General features: G+C 38.0%; 1 protein-coding gene across 3 annotated transcripts in view; it reads right to left on the bottom strand.

Annotated features, from left to right (window-relative positions):
* The window catches only part of AGPS (alkylglycerone phosphate synthase), a 70,397-nt gene that overhangs the window by 23,283 nt on the left and 22,266 nt on the right, over window positions 1-24,848 (bottom strand). For all 3 annotated transcript variants that reach the window (XM_014249524.2, XM_088058864.1, XM_005519841.2), the window contains 7 exons: window positions 13,721-13,810; window positions 10,011-10,101; window positions 5,583-5,703; window positions 5,427-5,501; window positions 3,730-3,801; window positions 2,135-2,214; window positions 458-538 (listed from right to left, as the gene is read on the bottom strand). In XM_014249524.2, the coding sequence (XP_014104999.2) occupies window positions 458-538; window positions 2,135-2,214; window positions 3,730-3,801; window positions 5,427-5,501; window positions 5,583-5,703; window positions 10,011-10,101; window positions 13,721-13,810 (610 nt within the window). The remainder of the gene's footprint in view (window positions 1-457; window positions 539-2,134; window positions 2,215-3,729; window positions 3,802-5,426; window positions 5,502-5,582; window positions 5,704-10,010; window positions 10,102-13,720; window positions 13,811-24,848) is intronic.

The following is a 24,848-nucleotide window of genomic DNA, read 5'->3' as shown; positions in this document are numbered from 1 at the left end:
AATTACAACACCAAAGCTGTCAAACAGCAAGAATTAAAGGCCAAGCAGTCTCATATTAAGTGATAACTGCATTAGTGCATTTGAGAAAATCAATTTGCACTGACCAACTGGTAACAATCACGTTGGACAGCTGTATTTAAGTATACCATGTAACATGGATCACTAAGGACATTCTGTTGTACACAGTGGTTCTAGTCTGAAGACTGAAAGTCACTTCTACATCCTGTCCACTGATTCATTTAGCTCATGGTTCTCTCTATACCACAGGAACTTGTGGCTTTCTAGGTTTACTGGTCATATATTTGAAAGGGTGGGTCCATAGCCATTGCTTATAGTTCTTACCAGCTGCATGAAAACACACAAGAATTAAGCTAGCATTCAATGACATAGACAAGATATGAACAATACCTAAGAAAAATATAAAAAAATTACTAGAAACTTAACCAGATAAAAATACCTGTTTTTCCAGATCTTGTCCAACAATGCCAGCTTCTACACAAGCTGTTAAGTTTTTTTCATCTATCCAGAGAATCCGATTCTGTCGAAAAGCCAATCAAAACGAAGAAGGAGTGTTTAAGATCTTTGTTTATTTCTTTCCCTAATGCTGTAGGATCAACATGCTTAGTCATACAATTTACTATTAATGCCGCTCCAGTTATTACACCAATGGAAGCTGAGGCTCTTCACTGTCTCAAACTGCTACACAACAGGTTTCAATTTATGAAGTCACCACAAGAGACTAACACATATGTTCATCAATTTATACCAGGGGTGTCTACAGAATAAAAAGCAAAAAAGCCAGAAATAATTAAATCACAACTCTTACAGGAGTCTCCCCCTCACAAAGTATGGGTTAACAAATTATTGAAAGCTAACTACTTCAGCTTCTTCAGTTTCAGCATAAACTACTGAACTGATCTCAGATGCCTATATAAATCAGCTTTTATGCAATATAGACCCTACATATAAGATAAAGATAACCATTAAGTACCTGTTAAAATAGTAAAGCTCCAGCATTCATGTTAACTGCTCTGAGACACACACGCTTTAACTTTGATAATGCCTCCTTTCACCTTAATTTTCTTATTTTCCTCTTCATTAATGATTACAAGAACTGGCTGTCAGTCATTCAAAACACATGAAAGTGGTTTATTTTCTGACACAATGCTTATTTACACATCTAGCTGACAAAAAAGCAAGATAGTAAGAATTAACCACATTTCCTTGCCACACCCAAACCTGGCAGAAGTCAAAACTGTGCACTATAAACCAAGGAGTTCAAATGAAGGCCTCAGTCACTACTGTACTTGTTGGATCTCATTCTGCACAGACACCTGAAGAGCTTCCTTTAACATAAAACTACCACCTCTGCAGAAAAAAATCACTTTGTTTAACTGAAGAACCACTGAGTGGAGAGAACAGAGCCAAAACCCAGGTTTTACCTTCAAGGCTAAAGGAGTTAATAATACTCAGCAGGTATTGGAGGCAGTAAAGCCTTACATGAAAGATACAGAGAAGTTTCTGAAGCATCTCATTACCAAGTACCCATAAATCTATCATTTTAAAAGTACAAAGCTGCTTCATAATGAAAAGATGAAAACTAGCAATAAATTTTGCAGAACTTAATTTCTAGGCTGCCATAAAGCTATGAACTTCACATTCTCAAGATGTTATCTACACAAAACCCCAGTTATTTCTTGAAAGTTTATCCTTCAAGTTGATTTATAGATATTAGGTCATCTTATCAATCTTTGCTTTAAGTAATTTGAAGTCTAGTTCAAAAACTAGTGAAATTCACAATTACAACTTCCTTTCAGCCTTTCATTTATCCTCAGATAAAAATTCTAATATAGAAGAAGAGTAGCTTTCTTGGAGTTTGATCACTTAAAGCTGCTATAAGGCTTAACAGTGATTTTTGTTTTTCTTATTAAATATATACAGGTCATATGAAGTAGTACAGGACTAATATCAGAAAAAAACAAACTGAAGGAGTACCAATTTAATCATCATGGTGCAGATTATTATTTCCATCCCTACTTTATTCTGGAAAAGAAAGAATGTCATTCTCTAGTGATTACCCAAGTAACTGTAGGATGATTTTAAAAAAATAAAATAAAACTTTAAGACATCATACCATTTGTGATGTATCCAGGGAGACAATTGTTCTTTTTTCTTCTTCAGGACATTCAAGGGCACTAGAGACACTTGTCCCTCCTGCAAATATGGGAATGATATTGTGATCATAAAATTCTCACGTAGCTTTTCTTCCAATAGTATGCCTCTCTCCCTCCTTTCTGATATGGAACTGAATAAAGAAAGATCACTGAAGTTAACTTTTGAGGCTAGTGATTAGCCTCTTAAGGCTGCCCCTCTCCCAGACCAGGTTTCACAAAATCAAGGTGGCAGCGGAGTGCTTTAGAAGCACTCCGTAACAAACATGACATCCTGTGACCATCTCAGCTGCTTCTGCTAAACCCAGCACAGAGCTTTAAAACAAAGAAGGATAAGAAGTTACAAAGCCATTCAAGAAACAGAGAGCTATAGTTTCTGTATATTCTTTAGATATCACTATGGAAACCACTACGCTTCAATTTAATAATTTGGAATATGGAGTTTGCCTAGTACAGGAATGTAATACTTATCTGAGAGAAAAACTGAAAGGGTTTAACTATTAAAAAAATAGGCTAAAATCAAGCATCAGACTTATAAGCAGTTTCTAATGTATCTCTATAGTATGTCACAGAGCAGCCTCCAAGAAGCCTTTTGTTTCCCAAGACTGCCACAGCCGTAAGAATAGAGAAGATGGGATGCTCCAGCTCTATAGCAGGTTACAAGAAGACAATGGCAAGTACAGACAAAGTACCAGCTAATAAAACACTCTGCAAGACCAGTGAAGCTCATCACCTTTGTTTCCAGTGATAGAAAAGGTGTCACTTTCCTTAAATACCAACCCCCACTGTAATAACTTCACAAGTTGACTGTAGTTTACTAGAAAAAAATTTCGGAAACAAAATGAAGATCTTTCTGTATCCTGGACAGTGAACAAGAAAGAGTTGATATTGCTGCTTTCAGCTCTACTGGTTTATTAGTATCGGTTAAAAGATAGCTTTTAGCAGTCTTGCAGCCCTTCAGATGCATCTGGCAAGGGTGAGAGTGTCGAGGTTCCACAAGTTTGGTATTGTTTTCAAGTGAAATGCTTATCTTCTCTAATAGTTAATGCCCTTTTGCATAAGCAAGTACCAAGTAAAACTCACAGATTGATACCACAGAATTAAGAAAAAACTTTCTCACAGAATGAGGTCATGAAAGCCTACACCCCATGTATCCTAAGCTCTATGTCAAAACAAGGTAACTCACAACTCTACTTCAGCAGGCATATAGAAGACATCCACAATGAAAACCTGAAGTCCTTTACGAATTCTTTAGGCTGAGGACACAGATTGTACAGGCCTTTAGCTGTACTCTGTATCTCGAACACTTCCTGAAAACTCCTTGCCACAGGAGTCTCTACTGAACATCATCTACAAGGAAATTAGAAAAACCTTGCAGTAGTGGTTGACCACAATCCTCTCTGAAACTTTGAGTTTCAACACTGCAACAAAAAAAATCCTTATTTATACATGATGTGGGAATAGAGCACAAGTAATGAAGAACACATATTTAAATTGAAGTAGAAGACATTTTCACTAATAACCTTAAACAGATATGAGATTTCATTATTTCACTTACCACCAAAGGGTATTATGCAGAGATTGTGTTTGCAGGCTAATTCCACAATTTTAACTACGTCTTCATGGCAAACTAAAAAAGTACAAACAGGTAAAAAACAGGATTTGTGCTTGGTACTGTTATTTGTGCTTATTACTAAATACAGCAGCCTGAATAAGCAGCAGCTCCTTTTCTGACACCAGCAAGGAATGCATCTCAAAGTTAGACAGTAAATAAGAGCTGGGCGCAGAAGTAGCAGTTACAGGGTGAAGTTTAGACCTCAAACAATTCTACATTTGAAGAACTAACTACAGTCTTAACCTCTTGCTCTATGCACAGGTTGAGACAACCTGCAAATTCTCAGGGCAAGACAGGCCACCAAACATTTAACAATTCATGTAGGTATCCTGGAGAACAAATCACATGTAAAGCTTTCATTGAAAATAGGCTGTCCAATTTACTTTAAATGAGAAATTAGTCTCTTCTGAGAGATGAACAGCACATCTTTTTCTTCCTGGCTGACATTCAGTTTCAGAAGTGGAGCTGCTGATGAAATCTAGTTTTTCAGGATGTGTTCTGTACCTGGTCAAAGAGGGAAGCGGAAATGCTTGTGCACAGTCAAGTAAAAGGATTAAAAAAGAGATCAAATACATTGCATCCATGAGTTTGTACAAACAGCAAATAATGAGCAGGACTAAATAAATAGTTTCCAAACTCTGGCTAATTTGCTCTTGTCATACAGATCTCTATTAAATGAAGGTAGTCAATCATTTTGTTTCAGCTGCTTTTGGAACTACACAAAATAGAAGTTGTGGCAAGTACTGTTCACAGTCACCAGTGCTGCAGAGTACCTGGTCTCAAGTAATGAATTTCAACTTATAGTGCCTCTTTTCATGCTTTCCATATGTGATTTTTTTCCCCCTAAGTAAAGGAGGTAAAACCAAGTAGGACTAAGTTCTTATAAGAAATTCTGGATTTTTTTATGCAGTGCAGCTATCAGTTATAAAAGGTAAAAAAAGAGTTAGGTAAAGAAAGAATTGGAAACATACAACTGAACAACAACTGATATTTACTTAGATCAAATGACTTTTTGGTTCACTACTGAAGAATGGCTCATGAAGTAGTGATCATAGTGATTACAGTCACATGACTCAAGAAAAAAAAAAAGCATTTGTATCCTTTTACTAGACAGAAATGAGCAGGTCTAGCCTATACTCAGATTGCACTGCTCTTCCAGTCATTGATCTTTTGTAAAGAATTCTGATAGGAGTTACAGGTGTTAAACTTTTTTTTTTTGCTAAAAGTACAGCATGCAAAAAAATAAAAAGTTCTTCAAACATTTCACTACCCTTCTAGCATCATGTACACTTTAGAACCCAAAATTGAGACTGCCATTTTTGACAACTGATCTTGCTGAACATACACATTCACATTATACTGTGGTTACTTAAGCAGTGAAGTCATCTGTCAACATAAACTTCAGCTATATTAATAATAAATTGACTTCCCCCACCAAATGATGGGCTTTCATATACATGACCTGCAGTCCAAATGCTAAACAATCATGATTACCATTCATGAGAAAATTCCTTCAGTTTCTGTAAAGACAAGTGAAGTCAGTGAACCAAGAGACAGCCTTCCCCTGACTAGAAAGCACAGGAGTTTAGTAAACAATGGCCTTCCAGCTCAGAATGGAGAAAAAGACAATAAAAACTTACCAGGCCATACAACTATATCAGGAATTCGTTTAAACATTCCTTCCCTGAGTACAAATATCTCATGTAGGCAGTGACCTGGAACACAAGCAGTAAGTTAACAAGTTCAAACAAGGAAGGGTCGAAAGCAGCACAGTTATACAAATTAAGTTCTCTTACCATGAGCTCTGAATACCCTATCTTCTGCATCCTGGGAATATGAGATTTTAGTGGCTCTAAGATCCTGAAGAAATTCTTCATTTACAACAGATGGAGGTACGTCATTAACATTTAAGGATGTCTACAATACAAGAAAATAAATTCATTAAAGATAGGGTCACTCTTCCAGCATTTCTGTACAAGAGAAATAAAGAAAAACAGGCTAACACTGACTGATACTCAAACACACCTATTCCAGATCAGAAAGACAGCAGTTCTCCTTCACATCTTCAAACCACCAATCCAGCTTACCCTACTCTGCACACAAGAAGTTTTATTTCAGTAGTACTTTCTTACCTTTCTTTCTCCTGATAAATCTGGAAAATACATGATCTTATGAATGCATACTGAACAAATTATCTCTTTTTAAGACTTCCCAAGGTACCAGAATACATACTAAAGCCACTACACACTGCAAATTCTTCTACTTACAGTTCTGTTTTCCCTAACCTGCGTCCCCTCTTCCTGTCACGTCCCGAGAGTTAAAACCAAATAGGACCAAAGCCCAGTCAGAAGTCCAGTGCTATGCAAAACTAAAATTGACTGATGTAACATAACTAGCACGCTTAAAGCACACCTCACCTATAAGAAAGATTCCATAAAATCCATGTTGATATACATACAGGTGTTTCCAGAAAGCCTCCACCTAAAGTCCTAAAAAACACCTTGGAAAGGTGTTCTTCTTTCAATGAAGCCACACAGGACATTTTGACTTACCAACAGACCTTGAATCAAGATTCTGTAAGTCCAGAGGGAAAACCTCTGCTTGAAATTTTCTAACAGCCCATTCTTTCAGATTCTTCCAACGGATGTCTTGTCGGGTACTCTTACAGCTTCTCAAAGTGCAAACATAACCACTTAAGTCTCTTTTCTGAACTCCACTTTCAATTATTGGGCACATAAAAATGTAGTTCATGTGTAAACTTTTTTAACCCACTCAAAGAATCCTTTACAAGATCCAGATTAAAACATACTTTGCAGACATTAAGTGTAAGACTTCTATATGCTTTGAAGATTCCAAAAAGATCATGTCTTTTTTTCTTTCCTTAAAAATGGAGCAAATATGGGTAATCTCCCTAAAGGAATATGTCCTCTATCACAAATGACCTCTAATTAAAGAGTTTTTTAATTAGGTAAAAAGCTTGTCTGATAACTGAAATCTAACTTCTTGACTTCAAGTCTTACTGTAAAAGAAAATGTTGGTCAAGAGTCTTATTTCCTGTTAACAAAGTCCCTGAAGTCTGAGAGCAGATGTTTTTTTTACAACCGTATCTTTTATTTTAAATACACTTTTAAAAATATGTGATTGAACAAAAACTAGTTAAAAGAGTGCAATGCTTTCATACTTCTTCCATGCAAGCCTTGCTGGATAATTAACTGACATCAACCCAAAGAGAAGACTGCAACTGCACTTTTTCTATAAAGCTCTCAGGAGAGATTACAGGCTGCCTAGTGATGCCAGAAAGAACTTGTTTACAGCCCTACCAAAAAGTATTGTGCAGTAATGTTACACCTAGTCAAAGAAACTTAAGACATCTCTTTGACAAGCCTTACCTATACTTCTTGTCAAATACAAAAATAGAGTAACAAAATGGAATTAACTTTGGTTTCACCTTCTGAAGTTTGCCTTCTATAAAAAGTACACTCACATACTCACAAGTTTCTTTCCTAGAAGAGAATTTTGCCTATCTTTGCTCTACATAACCTCCAGAACAGTTGATACATTTTGCCAATTTATGTCCTAAGATAAAATCTTAGTAGAAAGTACCAGTTAACAAGTTAACAGTAAGGAAAATTGGAGATTAATAATCTCCCATCTGCCATAGCAGCAGCAGTCCATTCTGAATGGGTTGAGTCTAAAAGTTGTGAGAGCTGAAGAAGGTAAGATTTAAACTTATCAGGAAAGTAGTATCATTGTGATGGAGTATCCACCCATCAAAAACTATGTAAGGTTATGGAAAAGGTTATTAAGAGTACTGACAGGAATAATTGAGAAAGACACAGCTGCATGAGATATTCACTACTGATAGCTGACATCATTCACAGGTTCAAGTGGATAGCCAAAAGTTTGGGTTAGAATTTTCACGCAGAACATACGACATAATGAAAATGCAGTTTTAACTTGCAGTGTGATTTGACTTGTGGAAAAGGCTATGTGCCATCCTAACTTGCTTCAAGGATAACGCTGTACTTATTGAAATAAAGTGTCAGCTAAAAAAAAAGGCCTTTTCCCTCCAATATATTCACCTTGACACCTACAAACACAGAAGCTGATATTAAGTGTTGTTAGATGAGAGGCACTCCACTAATGAGACACCTTGATTTTAGGAGCCAGTCACAGTAAACACAATGTAAATATGGTCTCGGACTGCTGCTCTTACTATTCTGCTATTAATGCACATTCACACAGTGTTGTTTGCTGGCCCAAAGAACTCTGACAGCAACTCAGGAAACATAAGAAACAAATAGGTACCAAATAAAGATCTTTAAATCATTTGTTTAAAAAAAAACCTTGCTAGCTGTGTTTACATTTTCGACTTCGGATTTCCAGACAGAATTATTTCATATCAAGTTGAACACTAAGTGCCTGAAGATCTTTGTTCTCTGTAACATTAACTACTTAACAGCTATAACAATTCTTTGCAGATAGTTTTAAGCATTTTGATTTCTTTAACTCTTCCACAATTTTTTTTAATCTTTTAGTTTTAATCTTCAAGATGAAAAAGTTAATATTTATCTATAAAAATCTTATTCACATTGACAAATAAAAATATGCCTTTATTTATTCTCATAGGACTGAAATATTTTAAAATTTGCACCCTTAAAAGCTAGTCGGGAAACCTGTGTGAACTAGGTCTAAACTGCTCTCTACATTGAGTCTGGTCTGAAAAAAGAAACAGCATGAACAGATCTTGAAGATCACAGAAGCAGGTATATTTATTGTTGTTAATTAAAACACGAAAGTCACATGCCACAGGGAACCCTCCAATCTTACATGACAGAGGCAGGAAGAGATGGGATAGACAGATAAATGAACCAAGAGATCCCTTCCCTACTGCTATTCCTATATCCGAGTTTCTTCATGCTTAGGTGATAGCAGAAGTTGCAAACCCAGCATAGCATGACAACCTGAAATACACCTTGGAGTTGTGACAGTCATGAAAATGAGGGACCTGCAGCAGTACTTGAGACTAGCTATGAGAAGTCCAGGTATATATTGGAGACTCCAAAGAGTCCCATCCCATATCAAGGTAGTTAGCCTGCTTCAGATTACAAGACCATCAAAACCAGAGGGGCACAACATAACAGAAAAGCACTCAACATTGCTGGCAGATATCCTGGGAAACTGGTATACAAGATGTACTGTGGAATTGGGGTATTATTAAAAAATCTGTAATTATCCTTCAATTCTGCTTTGCTCTATCCTTTCTCTGCATGTAAAAAGGGAACAACAGTTCTCAAGACCTCTGTTCACAGCAAGTTAAAGCAGCTGCCAGTTAAGACCAACCCTGGTCAATAAAAACACACCCAGATGAATTTTTCAAAATATATTGGCAGATGGAGATCCTGTAAGTCACGGCAGATTAAAGAATGTCTTGATGAATAGAAGACTGAAGAAACGTTTAAGTTTTCAGGCCCTATGAGATTACCTGCTTCCGGGAAAATGCACTCTCCAACTCACTCAAGAGATGAGTACAACCATTACCCAAAGCTGTGTTGCTACAATCACAGTACAAGCACAGCCTGCTTCCAATACTGCTTTAGCAGCTCTCTAGTCAGGAACCTGAAGCTTCAAAGGGATTCTAGTAAGGGAGCCAGGACTCCTGACTCCAACATAAGTTACTCTTTCTAAAAAGCAAAGTATGTATGACTTACAAAACCCAGAACATTCCAAATGTGTTATTTTTCTGAAAGCATTCAGTTCAATCTTGAGTATTCTGGTAGTCAGTTTTCAGCACATAGACATGTAAATAAAAATTACTGCCAAATAAGAACTTTGACATCTTTCAATACACCAAAAACACATCACAGTTTAACTTCCCTGTATTTTCTGTCTCTGTTATCATCAATAACATTGATGTTGCATAAACAAGTCCCTCTAGGCTAACAGTTTCTACAGTCTTGAAATGCAAGCTACAGGCAGGACAAAAAACTCCCTGTGCTGGAAACTTTAATTTCAATAAATGTACGAAACCACAAGTCATGCTAAGACATGTAAGGTTTCACATAGTATTTCTAAACCATTTTTTTTTTTTCCAAAAACTTGGAGGTATTAATACACTACATTTAAATCAATTATGTGTGACAGCTGAATCATCTTTAACAGTGTGGTCTTGATTATCCAACCAAGACTAATGTTTAAAGGAACTGGTTCAGCTATTTACTTACTCTAGAGGTAGTTTTGTGCTCCAGACTTGCTCCAAACGTTTTTTCTATCCATTCCTTAAAAGTTGGTAATACCATACCACCTAATCTGTACCTGAAAAGTCAATATTACATAGGGTCATTTTAAATTAAAAGAATGTATGTCAGATACACTTCTTTCAATTCTATGTACGCACAAACAGAAGTTTTAAATCAAACTCTTTACCTACAAGCCTGCAAGGCTTCTGTACATTTACGTTTCAAACAACTATGTATTTCATTGTATGTAACAGTTCTTTATTTCACACAGAATCAGATCATTTGTCAGCATGGTATCACTTTGCTTTGGGCACCCCACCACTCTTAAGAAAGTTCTTGCCCTTGCAGTAGTGTAGAAAGCAGCACCAGAATTTACAGGCCAGTTACAGACAGAGGACACACTGCAAGGTAGTCTCAGACACACAAACCCATTTCAGTACACCTTATGCTTTCACAAAAACAGAAACAGCATTAGAGGTTCCTCCTTCATCATCAAAATACATCAGAATCCATCAAGCACTGTAAAATTATTTCCAGCACAAACTGTTTGGCAAGAGCTTAGCCATGTGACAAATGCAGACTTACAGACAAGGGACAGGAGCTTGTTTTGTACATTTGCACATGTGAGAACATGAAAGGCTGGGAACACACTGAAAACAGCTAGAAACTACTGCTACTAACTGTAAACATATACACACCTTCAGCATGCTCATGTGTGCAAAAGTATTCCCAGAAGAGAGGAGAGATGAGATCTTCCTTTGGTATTAAGAGCTTTCAGCAGCTGAGAATCCTTACCATAGTTTTCACCTGGGTCATTACATTAGACCTAACTGGGTCCTCCCTCTAAGATCATTCAGTCACTGTAAATCCAGTTATGACCCTGTCCTTCACAGCTGGTGCAACCAACTCTACAACTGAGTCACCTGTTACACAGAAAGATCAATTCTTTTTGTTTCCTCATCTCAACTACCCTCCCTGCTCCTCTATTGACAAACCCCCTACTCTACACCTAGAAGTAACAGGCTACAACCTTAACTCAAGCTAGACTCTTCAGCATGGAAGACAGTGTTCAGTCATTCCTCCTGTGACAGCTGTTACTGTTTCATCACACCATACAAAAATTATATGAATTCTATGAAAAGGAAAGTGCAATAAGCAATGAAAGTTTAATGAAGGCAGAGACCCAGGTCAGTTTGGTGTGTTTTCTTCTCCAGACCTACTTCTTAGTATTACCAAACTATCGCTGGTTTGGGAGGGGAACCTTAATCACCCACTCAAAGAACAACTAAAGCTATCAGAAACCTCAAAACTTTTAAGTCAAGACACAGACAGATGTCACAGCATAGAAGTAGTTAGTTTACTGCAATGCATGATTGCTCAGGAAGCAAGCTTTATATGTATACACTGATAGTGCAAGAAGTCCCCCCAAAACCACCTGTCGCAGACACACTCCAAAAACCAGCTTTAGCTGCTCAGACCAGCAAGTATCATCTATCCCTGTGGAGATGGCAGAGTCTATAATAAAATCTCATTTGACACATGGTCTGTAGGGAAAGTCAACACAACTTTCATGAAGGGGAATCCTGTTTCACTAATCCCTGGAGTTTTATCAGGGTGTAAAAACAGAAGGTGAATAAAAGGGATACAATGAACAGGAAATCCCACGCTCCTTTATATTTCCACAGGTGTTCATCCCAAAAATTATTTAAGAAAATACACTACTACAGTACAGAAGAAAAGGTTCTTCTACAGGCTGAAGGATAAGATACGGTTAAGTTAAGAAGCAAAGGGCAGAGTTTATTGTTCACATTGATTGGAACTTGGGACCTTTAAAAAAAACATAAGTAGACAAAAAAAGATGGAAGTTAAGATAACTGCAAAAGCTGAAAAAAAAAAAAAAGCATTCCTGCACATTTTGCAGAATTCCACTAGTAGTCAGTATCACGGCATCTTCACTGACCACATACAACAGCAGCCCACAGTGCTATGCATCAGCTGGGCAGGTGTAAGAAAGAAGACAGTTCATCTCTTTCAGCAGAAAAGATACAGCTCTGTAGAACACTACACTGCTGTTTCCACACCTTTTGCATTGCACAGTCTTTGTCCCTATCTCCAGAAAGATCCACTGGAGCTAGAGAAGGTGAAAGAACTACTGTAAAGACCAAAGGGCCTTACAAGCAGAGACTGAAGGGTCCAGGACTTGGCAAGCATGGAGAGAAAAAGCAAGAGAGGATATGGCTGAGCCTTATAAACCAATTAACACAGTAGATAAGCTGAAGAACTATCATCCACCTAGTCCTGCAAAACAGTAAGGGATACTTGTTCCAAAACGTAAGTATTTTACATATCAACAACCTCAAACTTGCTGCCACTGGATGCTGCATAGGCAGACTGTACAAGCAGACTTGAGGTTACTACACAAATTTATGGACAACAGACCTGTCAGTCGGTACTGAAAGGAGGAGGCATCTACACCAACTGTGCAGATGCTTGTTCTCCCAGTTTCACTTCAAACACTCTCCTTTTGCCACTGTAGCAAACTATTCCATAGAAACTCTACTGGGTGGCCCAACAACATATTTTAATGTTATCTCTCAATTAGGGAGTGTGGATGAGGGAAAAAACACCATTTAGAATAGCAACTGGTACATATCAGTCACACAGCAGTCAAGAAGCCTTGATGCTTCTTTCTGAAAAAAACCAGAAGACTTGACCTTTATCTTTTTTCTTGTTTAGTGTGCTTTGATTTTCTGTACAGCATCTCCCTAAATATTATACAGTGAACTGGCTTATACAAGTCTTTGCATTTTAATTTGGGCCTGGAAATCAAGAAATTAGCAACTGAAGTACTCAAGACCCCAGTTAGGTATTTGCAGCTTTGACTCAAGCTAATTCATGCTAGTTTACAGACTCCAAGACTAGGAAGGAATTTGTAGGAAAGACAGATTTTTTTTTTCTCTTCTCCATTCTTTTTTTTTTTAATTCTTATGAAAATGTATTTTTTAAACCAGGGAAGAGACTGCAAGGTTACTTCCCACTCATGAAGAAAAAAAGAACCAAACCAGTAAGATGGTGGCACGTTTGCATTTCACTGGAACAAAATTAAGAGAACCCCAAGTAGAATTGATTTTTATGTGGTTTCTCAAAAAACATATTTCTCAGAAAAAGAAGGTTGCTGCATAAAGGGTTAGAGGATAATAAATCAGAAGTGGTGCCACTACACAACATAAAAATAAAACCTGCCCTTGAATTGTAAATTCAGAGGATGAAGTAGCTCCATGCACAGTGGTTAAGAAACCCAAAACAAAGTGGAAATTTAATAAAGCAACTAGTTGATGCTCAAGAGATTCTCAAAACTGCCCTGACGTGCTGCATGTAATCTAAAGCTTTAGAACATGGTGCAGATTCTCAGTGTGATTTCATTAACACACAGATTATATCAAGTTACAGAGAAGACTCGCATTAATTTGTCTTTATTACATTTTGAATAAACATTTCAATAAGCCACACAGTCTATTTTACTGTCAGACTCCTGTGTATAAACTTCGATAAACCTGTTAAAAGCAGAATAACCTATTATATGAAATGAAGCAACTTCTTTCCCTTCTTTGAATTAACTGTACTGTGCAGCTTTTAAACTCTTTTCAAATAAACTACTAAATAAGATACTTCATTTACATAAATTTTCAGTGTACCTTTTTCCTGTGAATTCTGCTTGACCCTTCTTATTGAAGATGAATTTGGAGTCATTATATCCCCATCCATTCCACTTCAAAAGTTCTTGCCTTAAAGAAAAAAAATTATGTCAGTGACAATATTAGCATATTGCAGATCCAAAAGGATTTTCCATTATATGGTTTTGGAAAAAAGTCATACCAGACAGCAATTCAAGAAATCAAGTACATATCAAAAATGCATAGCTTAGAGCCAAAAGAAATTCTGAAACCACAACCATTACTCCTTCAGATTGCATCCTATGACTTGAGAGATCAGACGCTCTCTAAAAACAACCACCAGCTTAAGTCATTGCACACTGTATTGAATCATAGAACCATTAGGATTGGGAAAGACCTTTAAGATCATTATGTCCAACCTTTCACCAAACACCACCACGCCAACTAAACCACAGCATTAAGTGCCTCAGGCATGGTGACGACTCCACCTCCCTGGACAGCTTGTTTCAATGTATGACAGCCCTTTCAGCGAAGAAATTCTCCCTGATGTCCAACCTGAACCTCTGCAGGTGCAGCTTGAGGCCATTTCCTCTCATCCTGTGTCACCTGTTACCTGGGAGAAGACACTGACTCCTACCTGGCTACGACCTCCTGACAGGCAGCTGTAGGGAGTGACAAGGTCACCCCTGAGCCTCCTTTTCTCTGGGCTGAACACCCTCAGCTCCCTCAGCCACTCCTTACCAGACCTGTGCTCCAGACCCTTCCCCAGTTCCACTGCCCTTCTACAGACACACCCCAGCCCCTCAGGGTCTTTCTTGTTGTAAGGGGCCCAGAACTGAGGACAGGATTTGAGGTGTGGCCTCACCAGTGCCAAGAACAGGGGGATGATCAAAGCCCTCATTCTGCTGGCCACACTATTGCTGATCCAGGTCAGGATGCCTTTGGCCTTTTTGGCCACCTGGGCACGCACTGGCTCATTCCAGCCAGCTGCTGACCAGCACCTGAAGGTCCTCTTCCACTGGGCCACTTTCCAGCCACTCTGCCCCCAGCCTGCAGTAGTACATAGGGTTGTTGGGACTGAAGGGATTTGTTTGTTTTTCCTCTGTGTAGAGAGAGGGGGGTAGATCACTGGTGATATTTTCCAATTGGTAAGGGTAATGTGTGAAAGATGCTTGGTTTTCACTCTATACATAAACATCAACATAGAAATAGGTAACATCTAAATATTTTTAGAATAAGAGGCATTTAGTATTTAAATTTATATTCTTGACAGAGAATAATTATTTTAGTTGCTTGTCATCAATACTGCAATCCCACAGCATTCTTAACATTCAATTGATGAAGCACTTTGAGACACATTTGGACTGAAAGTCAAACAGCAAAACCTCAAGAAATGCAACAATAATGTATCAAATACAACCAGAATGTGATAGCATAAAATTATAAATACATAAAAACCAAACTCACAGTTGCCAAAATACAAGCAGAAAATTGGAAAATCTTAAGCACAACCGTATCAGAGGATCTCTTAACTATGATAAAGTCAACAGAACTGTATCAGTGTAAGTATATTTAAGATTTAAGAAATACACTAATAATAATTACACATTAATCAAGCTTTGCTTTAAAAGTTTGCCATTTACATTACAAATGAAATTACTAACCTAGAAACTGAATTTTGATTAAAAGAAATTTATCTCAAGAAGTCTGACAAAAGATCATTTACCTCCCTGCCCTATATACAGTAAATGTAGCTCTTACTCTTTGCCTAAGAGTAAGATGATCAGGAGTGACCATTTCAAAAACACCTTGTGATTCAGAGAAAGCACTTCCTCAATCACTTTCAGCTCCAGCACTACATGCAAGATAACTGTGTGATGATTGATTACCAAAGGTTTTCATTATAAAGATAATATTAACATGGGCTGCTGACATGCTATCAGTGTTGTAATTCAACAGACCTGGCTTAAACAAAATCTGTTTTCTTCAAACTGCCTGTATGCAAGGTTTTAATTAATCAAATGGAAAAAAGCCACGGTCATGTATTTCATTACAATTGTTTGATTTCAACCAGCCTTTGACAAATCTGGCACTTAAAGCAAACTTTATCAGTTACTGAGTACTGAAATTACTCTATACGTTTTGTGAAATAGACAGTCTATGTTGGTCTTCCATACTGAAAACTGATTCTAAAATTTCAGCCAAAATTAAACTGAGCAGAGCTGTCCAGATAGAGAAGCCTCTTCAGCTGCCTCTCTCTGATCTTCACACATGTAGGGTTCACACAGGAAAGGGCAAGGATCCACTCGTGTTCCATAGCATGGGAATGCCTTGTGCTATTGTGCTCTTGTGGCAGATAATTAGAAAGGATTCTTAAAGCATGTTATGCAGACTTACCCATTTTTACCCTTATTTCTATGTCTGTATATTTATAAATGTTGCATATATTTTCCACAAAGAAACTAGTCATACACAGTGGAGGTGCTCCCAGCTGAGAACATGACACAGAATTGGCCAGCTCAAATAATTATTTTTAAACTAAATGTTCCATTCAAATCCCAATCACTAGAGTCCTCCTAAGAGATTTCTCCCTCTGCTAACTAAATGCAGTATTTCTATATACCTGAACTCTGTAGTTCCTTGAATCCTGTTAAGTCAGAACAGGCTTGATATTACCAAGCAAAATTGAGGAAGGCTCAAACACCTTCCCCTCTAAGTTAGAGAGGGAAGTCCTCTTGCAAGGCAGTGCCAAGCCAACAATGATGCATGAAACAGGCTAGAGCAACTACCTGCAAAGCTGGAGACAATCAGAGCAAGACACAAAAGGCCAGGCTCAAAAGAAACTCGTGACATGAGATAAACTGACAATGGTCAGGTTTGAAAATATCATTAGCCCTGATGTCAGTACAGACAGATACTTCCCACAAAATCATGGGGAGGTATTATTAATTAAGGACTCAGATATGAGGTTTTTCTTCTACACTAACCACACTCCCATCTGCTTGCCTGTTCTAAAGGCCTAATTTCCTAGGTTGGTATTAAACCACCTGGCACTTTGATCAGGTTCTAAAATACAGAACAGAGTTTAAGAATTTTAACTCCTAAGAGTTTATTTTCTGTTGAACTATTCCTGAGTAAAATTAAGTACACAAAGCTGTACTCTGTCAGACAACATAGCTCCCATCAGTGGTGTGATGATAATAATTAAATTAAAATGTAAAATAACAGTTTGCATGTTTGTAGAAGAATAGTTGCCCCAAACATCTTGGCTACTTTGTAACACAAAGGCAGGAGATTTCACACCACCACACACAACGGGCAGTACTATGTCTTGTGGGAGGTAAACACCCTAACAAGAAACTTAAGCACCCAATTTTTATATTCAAAACGATATTGAGCAAGTCTGAGGTTTCTATTTGGAGACAGGAAGAGCTGTTTTTGGAATGAGTCATCTTACATTTATTCTTTCTTTTGTTCTACCGCACCAGAGTACTGCCAGTTTAAGAACTGAGGTTTGATTTACATACTGCAGTTTCTAGCACCTCATGCCTACATGCTATGAACAAGTCAGAGGAAATACTACATATGGCTTCCTAAAAAACTGAAGCCTAAAGAGGCCAGATTTTAAAAGAAAAACTGATCAGTCAGCTCTGATTTGTAAATCAACAGGAAGCCTGCAGAAAGACCAAGCTGTTCAGATCTTCTTGCATTACCATCTGAACGGTATGTTCTTCATCAGCAAGGGCAGGTGAACCTCAAGACTCAAGAGAATTACCCTCAGCAGACAGGAAAGCAGAAGACATTCAGAGGAGATCTCCAAGCTTTTATGACTGCAGAGGCAATAGCAATGTCATACTCATATAATTCAAGACTGAACTTTTTGGATGAGTGTTACATATTAGTTGACATACTATTCAGCCCTGGTGCAAGCAGCTCTGCCAGATGAAACCAGGACAGTGTGCTGCTCTCCCTTAGGTCTGGCTCACTACCCCAACTCCCTCAAGTAAGAGAAATACACTGTAACAAACAGTGGCTCTGCATTTCCTTGCCTATCCAACTCAAATTTGGAAATCAGAATTGTAATTTGAAACAAAAGGAAAGCAAGGAAAAAAAGTCTTTTAAGTATTGTAACAGCATCGCTCCCTCAGCATTTTTATACTTCCCTTGCACAGTATTATTTATACAGTCACCACTTCTTAGAAAACATTTTTCACACCCCAGCTGCAGCACAGCACTCCCACTGCCTTCTAATACCCTGGTGCAGCAATCAGAGCTGCCTGCCAGATCAGCATCAAGCACCATGTTTACCTTGGCTCTCTAGAATGATCCAATCTGCAACTGAGCAATCGATGTAGCCTTCTACATTTCCCAAATTTTTCACTCCCAGTACCTCATTGTTAAGAGCCAGATGAATATAAAGAGCAGAAAGGACTGCTGACCATCTGCAGACTTAAGCACACATTAAAATCTTCCTCCATCTAAAAGTACCTAATGTATCCAGTCTCTAAGGATTTCAGCAACCTATTGATCAATTGATCACCAACTAATATGTATCATCATTACATCTAAACTTTTACAAATTATGTATCTGCTGACACATGGTATCATCTGAAACAAAACTATCTTTGCAGTAATAGTTTCTATCCTCATTCTTCAAAAATTCAAGGATTTGGTTGCTAAATGCTTAAATAACTAAATAAAAAAAATAACCTGAATACCTTGTATAATATCTGAATACATCAAAATATGTAAGGAAGTTTCATGTCACAGCTTGAAAAAAAAAGCTGCTTCAGTTTGACTTAGTCAAGTGACATGTTCATGCTACAAGTTGTATATGTATAAAGATATAATTTACACACCCTTCTGGTTTTCTTCCCAGCCTCCTTTCCAAGAATATATAGCCAAGACTCTCAGCAACATTTGACATGATTCTCACTTTAAACTAAACATTATTCAGACCCAAACTGTCTTATTTAAAGACTACACCTTTCCTATTCAGTACATTGGCTTCAACAAAATATCAAGCTCATTAACTATCTCATTTTTGATAGAAACATGGAATATTTTAGTCAGAAATAGTAGAAACTGACCAGAACTTTCTTGTCTTCTAATTTAAATTATAGAAATTCACTACTTAAATATACAAAGTAATATAAATCAAATCTTAAGATTTTCAATGTGTATGTTTATATATAGGAATTATAACATGAAATTATATTGCCTGAAAGAAAACAAGTCACCAGGGAAGCAGTGACAATAGATTAATACAGAGTGACTACTTTAAGTGAATTTCAATATTCCACTTTCATTACAATGCTCAACACTAAAATACTAGTTTGACTCACTGGATTTTTACAGTTGGGGGCAGGAGGGTGGCCCCTGGCCCACCAGCTGAACTAGTGCTCCTGAAGAATCCAGTCACCCAGCTGGGCAGGCAGAGGCATTTGGACTATTTCAACAAACTGTACCTGCCAGCACTGTTCTAATCTCACGTTTTAGTTACTGGCACAGTGGCTGGATGAAAAAGTGCTCATCACCATAGGAAGCAGCAGGGTAAGGACAGAGTCACCCACAGATAGTCAAGGCTTCTTTGGAGAAACAAGATGAATGTGCAGTTCAATCCAGCTGGAGAAACATGACTCAGGTGGAGCAAAGCCCATATGCTCCCATCTTACAATAACCATGGACATTGCCAATTCAGTCACCAGTGATTGCTCAACACTAAAATCACATACACGTAAAATATTCACAGGCGCTTCTGCTGCACAATGGAAGAACCAACAGATTCCTGGAAATCAGTTTAAAGTGTCAGTTTTAAGGACTACCACACAGGCTTAAGCACCAGTACTTGCCTAATGTAACACAGTCTTGCAAGTTACAGAGTTCTTGCAAAACTCAGTGCATGGGTGCAGTAATACTGAGGCAGTATTATGGTGCTGTTACAAAACATTACCCAAGGAAGAGCTCCTCAGAGCTCAGTTGGACATCGGGTTACCAACCCAGCCTCCCAGCTAGAAATTCAGAATCCTTTCCACAGGTGGAACTAGATCGCTCTCCCCTCTCCCCTGGAGCAGTGTCTCTGTTCAGATTATACAGTCACACTCCTCAACCAAGCAACACTACAGAGGGTTTCTGAAGCCAGTAGTAAATTAGCATCAGGTGCCTGAAATAAAGAAAGAAAATGCAGCCCAAGAAATTATTTCAAGAACTGCTTTGTGAAAGCATCATTTATCTGGAGTGCCATGCTGCAGACAGAGTGTATCTGCTGTGTTTGTCTTTCTTACACTTCTTCCCTCCTGGAAGACTCTCCCTGCAGCAAACCTAATATAATTGTTCTCAAGTCTGAAGTCAAATAACACCTGTTTTATAACCTTAGACACATTCAAGTTCTGTAGCCCACACTTTCAACTAAGCCCCTGCAGCTGCACATGCACCGATTCAATTCTGTTTGCTGAATACGTAATACAACGACACAAACCTGGGCTCACAATTACAGTCTCAACCTACAGTAAGCAGCAAATGCAGACAACCAGACTTTAGGCATAAGACATCAAGAGTTTAGGCACCCAAAAGCAGAGTGCTTTTCTTTAAACTATTCTGATAAAGCAATTGTTCACTTTCCTTACAGACATTCTTAGCTTTGACTATTTCATTACTCTTCATTTCACCACATTACACCACAGTGTAATAAACAAAGCCCCAAGGAATAAGGAAATCAGTGTTTCTCTAGTGTTCTTCCATAGTAAATAAAGTCAATTAGGGCGAATTAAAGATCGAGGAAAGACAAGACATTATAATCATTCTTCTCAACAGACACTTGGCCAAATGATGATTCTTATGCAACAGAATACTTTACTAGAAGCTCTGTCTATTCCACCTACTACTTCAGCTGACACCGGTTTAACTTTTATCTTTGACGAGACTGCTCTACTACAAAATGCACACACATGGCATACACTTCCAGGCAGTAAATGAAACAGCACAAAGAGATCAGTCCTTTGAGAAGTATTTTCCGAAAGCTTGCAAAACCAGGAAATCTGCTTTGCTATCTTAAAAGAAATAACTTAATGAAGGCATCAGCTGCCTGCCATTTTTCTGTGCAAGTAAGTTCAGTTCCTGGACACCTTTCTACCCATCCCATAGAGAATCTTCTAGCATGCTTTGTAGCAAATACATCACAGCTCAAAGAAACTTTCTGGCCTACACCGTCAACCCCAATGGTGTTGCACAAAACAGCCCAGTTTTGGATATAACAATATGTCAGAGGTATTGGGCTTGTCCATCACACTCAACCCGCAATTGATTTTTAATACTCCACATTATTTATTTTCTACAAAGAAGTACAGTAACCTTTAGGAAAGTGTAGTTGACTGCAAACTGCTACACTACTGATCTCCTTACTTTGCTTCAGTTCAAAGTAGCTTCTAGTCCAATTAATTACTTTAGCCTATTGCATTATCAGATTATTCTAATTCTATTCAGTTTAAATAAACACATCAAGTTTAAATAAACAGCTATATACACATTCATTTTCTTGTACATATCAGATCAGATCTCAGTAGTTACCAAGCAGCTCATCTATAAAAGTATTTCAGTATTTGTAAACTGCTATTTGCTTTCATATAATAATCTGTATTGAGCTTCACATATTAAACACTTCACACTTTCATCTATGTTCTTCTTCTAATAAATTTAGCTAATGAATATATCCAGTTTGGCTTGGCATCAAATGATCTAACAATAAATACTGTGTTACTTAAATTCTTATAGATATTCTACATTTCATCTCCCTGACATGCAACTACTTGGAGCTACATGTTTGACAGGAATTGCTGTCACATATGAAGTCACTTTTACCATCAGATTATGACACTTTTTTTCATGTTAATGTTTCCATGAGAGAATCTTCTTTATCTGTTCCTCACGTATTAACTTTGACTAACAATTAATTGCTTTGATGCAATCACAGAACCTCCTGCGAACTGCCACACCCTCCTCAATGCAACAGGTTCTTAATCTTCTGATTTCTTAATCAGTGTGATTAAGAAAGGGCACCAGCCCTTTCTTTCTTCACTCTTTTTCATCACCTTAAACTCAGAAGTCAGCTACACCAGGATACAGCTTAGCACCATGTGTTGCTTAAACACTCTTCTCTGAAGGATGCAGTCTGCATTATAAAGATCACTCTGAGTACTGGGAGTAAGACACAAAGCCTCTCGGAATACACTTGTTATATTCAAGTAGTACCAATTCTTTAAGAGTTAATTAATGCTGCTGCATAATAACATCATAATCGCTAGCAGCAAGAATTGCAAGTGTCGATAAGTAGAAGGTATGGCCACATTAACACATTACTCTGAACAATCTGCCTGAGAACTCGACACACAGCAGTCAGCTGGCTACACACTCACCCCTTAGTTTACCCTGTGTAACAGTATGTCCGTAACAATTAAAAGATATTCACAAGCCTCTCTTCATCCCCTAGGAAAGCAGCTTCTCCACAGAGAAAGAGGATAATCAGGAGATCCTGTCCTGCTTTCTGTCACTCCAGGACAGTATAAATTTTAAGCCTACAGGCTACTGAGTCAACGTTTAGTTAAACTAAATCAATCATCCCTTTTAACAGAGACCAAATTATTGAAAGTTTAAGTTATACTATACAAGCTATACTGGTGAGATCAGCACCAATGCATGCCCCATATCTGAGGCACTCTTACTTTCTAGCACACCTAGCAGTTTTTCTGGTACAACTGTTCTAGGAAGTTGTAGCACCTGACGGCTTCCAAAGCAGTATAAGTTGAAGACTTCACGTATACACAGTTATTGTGAAGATTTAGTAAGTCTCACCAGCAAAGTGAGTTTACCAGTCAACAAAAGTCAACAGCATAATATAAAAGGATGGGAAAAGTAAATTCAAGGAAGAATTATTTTCCAGCTCAATTGATTTACCAACTTTTTCAGCATGCCTATCATCCTCTAAAGGCTTCAACACACATTGTGTAACTATGATTCCATCTGTCACTTCAACAGTCAATTAAAATATTACATTCAAGGCAGGAATGCCACTGAGAAGTAACATCTATCTACTCTTACAGTACCTAAGATTTCCCTCAAGAGGATACTCAGACAAATAGATAGTTGCTTGTCTTTTGAGGAATTTTCCCATCTCAATAACTATAACTTGAAAAAGTAGAAAGTGTATTACAATCATTAAACACATCAATATGCAAATGCAATGCTCAGTCTTTAAGGCATTTTTATTTGGAAAAAAGAACTGGATGAGACCCACAGACCTTCAGTCAATACCATGTACTCTCCATCCACCCCTTGCTGGTGAGAAATAATGTCTGGATAAGATCTTTAACAGTTTGGATGCTGAACCATCGACAAGAAAGCCATGTTTCTAGAGGCCACTGTCTACCGACTGTTAGAAAAGCAGCCAGAAAAAAAATTCTGTGATCACAGACCTGAAGTACTACAAAGGCCATTGCAGTAGACCAAAGACAGCCATTTACTTGCAGAAGAAATGCAACACGAGGAGAGTGCATCCAAATCTGCTAAAGTAGTGTCTACAGCTTTGCTGCTACTTCAAACACTATAGGAAAAATGCAACTGGTGTACAGAACAAAACTTTTGCTGAAGTATTTTTGCCCATAGCAACAGTTCAAAAGAGGCAGAAGAGCTGAATCAGCATTAACAGACTACAAGAAAACAGCATCCAGCTTTGGATTGCCCTAATATTACCAATAAAAGGCATGCACTGTCTCTAGGTCAGTTATTTTTACTGATTTTTCCCATAACTTTCTCAGCCTTCACAAATAAAAATCAGGTCCAGATTACCTGGGAGTCACTAGAACAAGACTCAGGCATTCATCACTTGCCCCCTCCAAATCAGTGTAGGCAACAGAACTTTCTCCTCCATCACTGCAAAACCTGGCTATTATCCTCAAACATGAGCTCAACCAAGATCCTCACATCCTAGCTACACTGAAGTATCAGAATTTTCACATGCAGCATCTTAGGTGTGTTTCAGCTATATCTCAGATGTTCAGACAGAAACTTAAGACAGAGATAAAGCTCCCTTTAAGTTTTCCTTGTTTCTACACATACAAAAAGGCTGGGCTCTAAGTACCGCAAGAAAGTTGTACCTCTGATGAAGAAAAAGCTAAGCTTTCCAGCAGCTCCCTTACACCCCCACAGCAAATTTTTATTCTGAGTTCAGATTTATTTATTAGAGTAAAAATACGATCCTATAGCAAATCCTAATAAGGGAGAGCAATGTCAGTAATTTGTAGAAGTACAGGTGTTAAGTTCCTGTATCCTGTTAAGTTCCCAAGCCTGTGTTTCCACAGAGAAAGAAGTTATCTTTCAGGTCCCAGGCATCTTCAGAAAAGTTTGTTTCTCCTGCTCTTCACAGATGCAATAACTGGCTGCAGAAATTACATAGTAATCTGTTTAAAATAAATCTCTGAAAATTAGCTAAGCTGCTATTTTTTCAGAAACAGTGATTTCTTCCTAGATTCACACCAAACAAAAACTCGATATGGAAGGCAACGACTTCAGAACAACCCATTTGTCCCAGTGATACATATCCTGCACAAGCATCAAATTCCCATCAATGAGACCTAAAAGCTTTCAAAGTTGTTCACATCTGACTGCATGTGCATGACGTCCCAGTCCTCCCAAAGCAGGCAAGTTCAGCTTGTGACCATAGGCCACCAATTGCCTGTTAGGAGAATCCAGGCTGCTCCTTGCTCTCTTTTTGAAAAGGCTGAGAGCAAAGCATGGGCTGAATGGATTTTCCTCAAAGGAGGAACAGCTCTTCTACTCACTGCTTGTCCAGTCTGCCTCTGGGCTACCCCCATGCACTGACAAACTAGTTCCTGTCCACAGCTCAAGAGAGAACAGGAGATTGTCTACAATCTAAGCCTTAAAATGCTCTTATAAGACAGCAAGCCAACAGACATATAGAAAATCCACATCTGAGAAAGGGGGAGCAGTAAAAGAAAGTCATAAAAGTAAAATTAGCCTACTCTAGCAGAAAGGGGGACTAATGATATTAAGTTACACGGAACTACATAGTATAACTATAGCATTTTTTAAAAAAATAGCAGAAAAACAAATCCAAGAGCCAGTGAAACAACTCTGA

Source organism: Pseudopodoces humilis, chromosome 8 (assembly GCF_049639895.1).
Source record: "Pseudopodoces humilis isolate 2021_Gansu_Grassland_sample_001 chromosome 8, ASM4963989v1, whole genome shotgun sequence".
NCBI classification, from domain to species: domain Eukaryota; kingdom Metazoa; phylum Chordata; class Aves; order Passeriformes; family Paridae; genus Pseudopodoces; species Pseudopodoces humilis.
The sequence above is the reverse complement of the archived record's forward strand: the minus strand, read 5'-3'. Positions and strand labels throughout refer to the sequence as shown.